A 3619-nucleotide genomic window follows, 5' to 3' on the forward strand; every position below is an offset into this window, starting at 1 on the left:
ACACCGGAACTCCGTCAAAAACCACCGGAAAACCACCGGAGCACCGCCGAAACACTGCCGGACCACCAACACCGCCATCCACCCCTATCCGCCACTACCCTTAAACCATAAAACCTAAAATTGTAATTTACCTTACCCTTGATCCTAATTTTTTCTAATTTTTTCAAATAGATGGTTATATTATTTGTTAGTTTTTCTTTTTGGTTATTCAGCAAATTCACCCTTTAATTTATCGGAATCAGCTTTTTTTTTTTGCAAACTCTGAATCAGCATATAAACTATTTAATATTATAAATTAAAATTGTAATAAAGTAAGGACACCAAAATTATTAATTATGTTATAAAATATAATTGTGATTAATCCATCACAAGACACATGTCATGACACTTGTTCATGTAATATTACACAACACACCACTTGTCTTTTGTAGTTCACCACTTCATTACCAACTGTATAAGTGTGTGACTCATGTCTTTTGGAGTTCACTATAAATAAGGTGTTGTAAGAAGAGTGAGATAATAGAAATTGTTTTTTAATCAAAAAAAGTCTCTCTCACTCTCGTGGCTTCTCCTCCCTCTCTCACTTTATTATTTCTTGATCTCTTTACAAAGTATTACAAACACATTAACTGTTTTGTAGTTATAGTTTACTTCACGTTATCAGCACGAACGACTCTCGATCTGGTTACAAGTTTGAGCATAAGCGATTTGCGATCCGTCATAAGTTTGAGGTAACATTTAAGTTATGTTAAATTTGTTTAAATTTAATTTAATTTAATTAGTTTATATGCATATTACTATATGTATTATTTATAGAGTAAAAAAAAAACTATACATTCATTCTTGATCTAATGGTAGGCTATGCCTCCTTGATCATTTTGATCTACATTCTTGATTTAATGGTAGGTTCTGCCTCCTTGATCATATGTTCAGATCTATATATTTTAAATCATATGGAAGGCTATGCCTACTAAAATGATTGTTTTAATTTATGAATATATTTTATAGCTTATAATTTTGTTTTATAGTTTATATTTATTGCTAAAACAAGATTTTACAAAATTATTTCATAAAATTTTACATTTAACAAATTGTCTTATTATTTATATAGTAATCATGTCAAACTTGGCAAATCTTGAATTCGCCGCCCTTGATGTCTCTGGAAAAAATTATATGACATGGGCATTAGATGTAAAATTCTATCTAAAAGGGAATGGGCTTCTCAAAACCCTTGATCCGTCAGAAACGGGTTTAGAAGAGGAAAAAGCAAGAACCACGATGTTCTTGCGTCACCATCTCCATGATGGTTTAAAAAATGAATACATCACGAGAGAAAATCCTGCAGATCTCTGGATCGCGCTCAAGGATAGGTTTGATCACCAAAAGTATGTGATCTTACCAAAAGCCAAACATGAATGGCTAAACCTGAGGTTTCAGGATTACAAAAGTGTAAGTGAGTACAATTCCGCTTTGTTCGAGATCACTTCAAGGATGGCTCTCTGCGGAGAAGAAGTTTCTGATTATGATATGATCGAGAAAACATTCCAAACTTTCCATCCTTCAAATGTACTCTGCAGCAACAATATCGAGAAAGTGGGTATACTTGATATTCTGAATTGATGCAAGTTCTGCATGTTGTTGAACAAAATAATGAGCTCGTGATGATAAATCTTCAAACCCGTCCAACTGGATCAGCTCCACTTTCAGAAGTGAATGTTGCTACATCCAGCTATAATAATTGGCAAGGACGAGGACGTGGAAGCGGACGTGGTCGAGGCCGTGGTCATGGTCGTGGAGAAGGTCGTGGACAAGGAAAAGGAAGAGGTTTCTCTCCTAATGACTTCAACGCAAGAAAAACCAATAAGCATCTTCAAATCAATAATGTTGGTCGCCTTATAAAGAAACAAGGTGAAAGTACTTGTTATAGATGCGGCATGAAAGGACATTGGTATCAGACCTGTCGTATTCCAAAACATTTGGCCGATCTGTACCAAGCATCCCAAAAGGCAAAAGAAAGGGATGTTGAGACCAACCTCATCTATGATGAAGCTGGACCTTCTTTCCATGGCCTAAACGATGAACCCCATCTTGATATAGCAGATTTTCTCGCTGGTAATGAAAACAGAAAATCATGCGAATATGGCCGATATGCCATGATATGCTTTGTCATAGTTTGATATGTACTTAATGTTTATAAAATATCTTTTTGGATAACAGTTTTATTATAATATATAATAAGCTTTTTTGTAAGACTTTCTGTTATTTTATTAATGTTTATTTTATAAATATTTTATTTCAGAAAATGTTAAATTTTGAGATTGAGGATGGAGATATGTGTCTAGCAGACAGTGCTACGACGCACTCAATACTTAAAGAGAAAAAATATTTCTCCTCTCTCAAAATAAAAGACTTCGCTAGAAGCGTGAGCACTATATGTGGTAATGCAAAGATTAGTATAGGCTCTAGAAAAGCCAATTTTTCAATGCCAAGGGGAACAAATTTTAAAATTGATGCATTATATTGCCCTAAGTCTCATAGAAACTTGATTAGTTTCCGAGATATCCGAAGAAATGGGTATCATATAGAGACTCTGAATAAGAATGACATTGAATACCTTTGCATAACATCTGAAGAGAAACATATATTGGAAGAATTGCCAATGTTATCTTGTGGATTGTATTGCACAAGAATAACTAATTTTGCATCTTATGTTACAGTAAACTCTAAGTTTACTAGTACATTTAAGATATAGCATGAAAGACTTGGACATCTTGATTCAATCATGATGCGAAAAATTGTGCAAAATTCTAATGGCCATCCATTAAAGAACCAAAAGATTTTTAGATCTGATGAGTTTTCATGTGATGCATGTTCTCAAGGAAAACTCATAATTCAGCCATCGCCAGCCAAAGTTGGGAATGAATCACCAATGTTCTTAGAGAGAATACATGGTGATATATGTGGATCTATCCACCCTTCATGCGGACCGTTTCATTATTTTATGGTACTGATTGACGCATCTAGTAGATGGTCAAATGTGTGTCTATTGACAACACGAAACACGACCTTCGCAAAATTCATTGCCCAAATAATCAGGTTGAAAGTTCAATTCCCTGATTATGCCATAAAGAAAGTCAGGCTTGATAACGCTGGTGAATTCACTTCACAAGCTTTCAATGACTATTGTATGTCAATAGGAATCGATGTGGAGCATCTGGTTCCTCATGTTCATACACAAAATGGCATGGCTGAATCTTTGATTAAACGGCTACAACTTATTGCCAGACCGTTAATATTGAGAACTAAGCTCCCAATTTCTATATGGGGTCATGCTATATTGCATGCTGCGGCATTGGTCAAAATACGACCAAGCGCATATAATAACTATTCCCCTTTACAATTAGCATCTGGCCAAGAGCCAAACATATCCTATCTCCGTATTTTTGGATGTGCGGTTTATGTTCCTATAGCCCCACCGCAAAGAACAAAAATGGGACCACAAAGGAGATTGGGTATATATGTCGGTTATGCATCACCGAGTATAATTCGATATCTTGAACCGCAAACTGGTGATATGTTTACGGCACGTTTTGCCGATTGCCATTTTAATGAAGATGAA

General features: G+C 35.1%; 2 protein-coding genes across 2 annotated transcripts; both read left to right on the forward strand.

The window, feature by feature from the left end:
* The first annotated feature begins 1116 nt into the window (after positions 1-1116).
* Positions 1117-1620, forward strand: LOC147940180 (uncharacterized). Its single transcript, XM_087461186.1, has one exon. The coding sequence runs from the start codon at positions 1117-1119 to the stop codon at positions 1618-1620; it is 504 nt and encodes a 167-aa protein (XP_087317312.1).
* Positions 1620-2177, forward strand: LOC147940181 (uncharacterized). The gene has a single exon (XM_087461187.1). It carries the CDS (start codon positions 1620-1622, stop codon positions 2175-2177), a length of 558 nt encoding a protein of 185 aa, XP_087317313.1.
* Positions 2178-3619: the final 1442 nt, after the last annotated feature.

The sequence above is a fragment of the Camelina sativa genome, chromosome 8 (genome assembly GCF_030686135.1).
Source record: "Camelina sativa cultivar CO46 ecotype springtype chromosome 8, ASM3068613v1".
NCBI lineage: Eukaryota > Viridiplantae > Streptophyta > Magnoliopsida > Brassicales > Brassicaceae > Camelina > Camelina sativa.

What these genes read in the sequence shown, in the direction of transcription:
- LOC147940181 (XM_087461187.1), top strand. Translation starts at nt 1,620, where the DNA reads ATGCAAGTTCTGCATGTTGTTGAACAAAATAATGAGCTCGTGATGATA.
- LOC147940180 (XM_087461186.1), top strand. Translation starts at nt 1,117, where the DNA reads ATGTCAAACTTGGCAAATCTTGAATTCGCCGCCCTTGATGTCTCTGGA.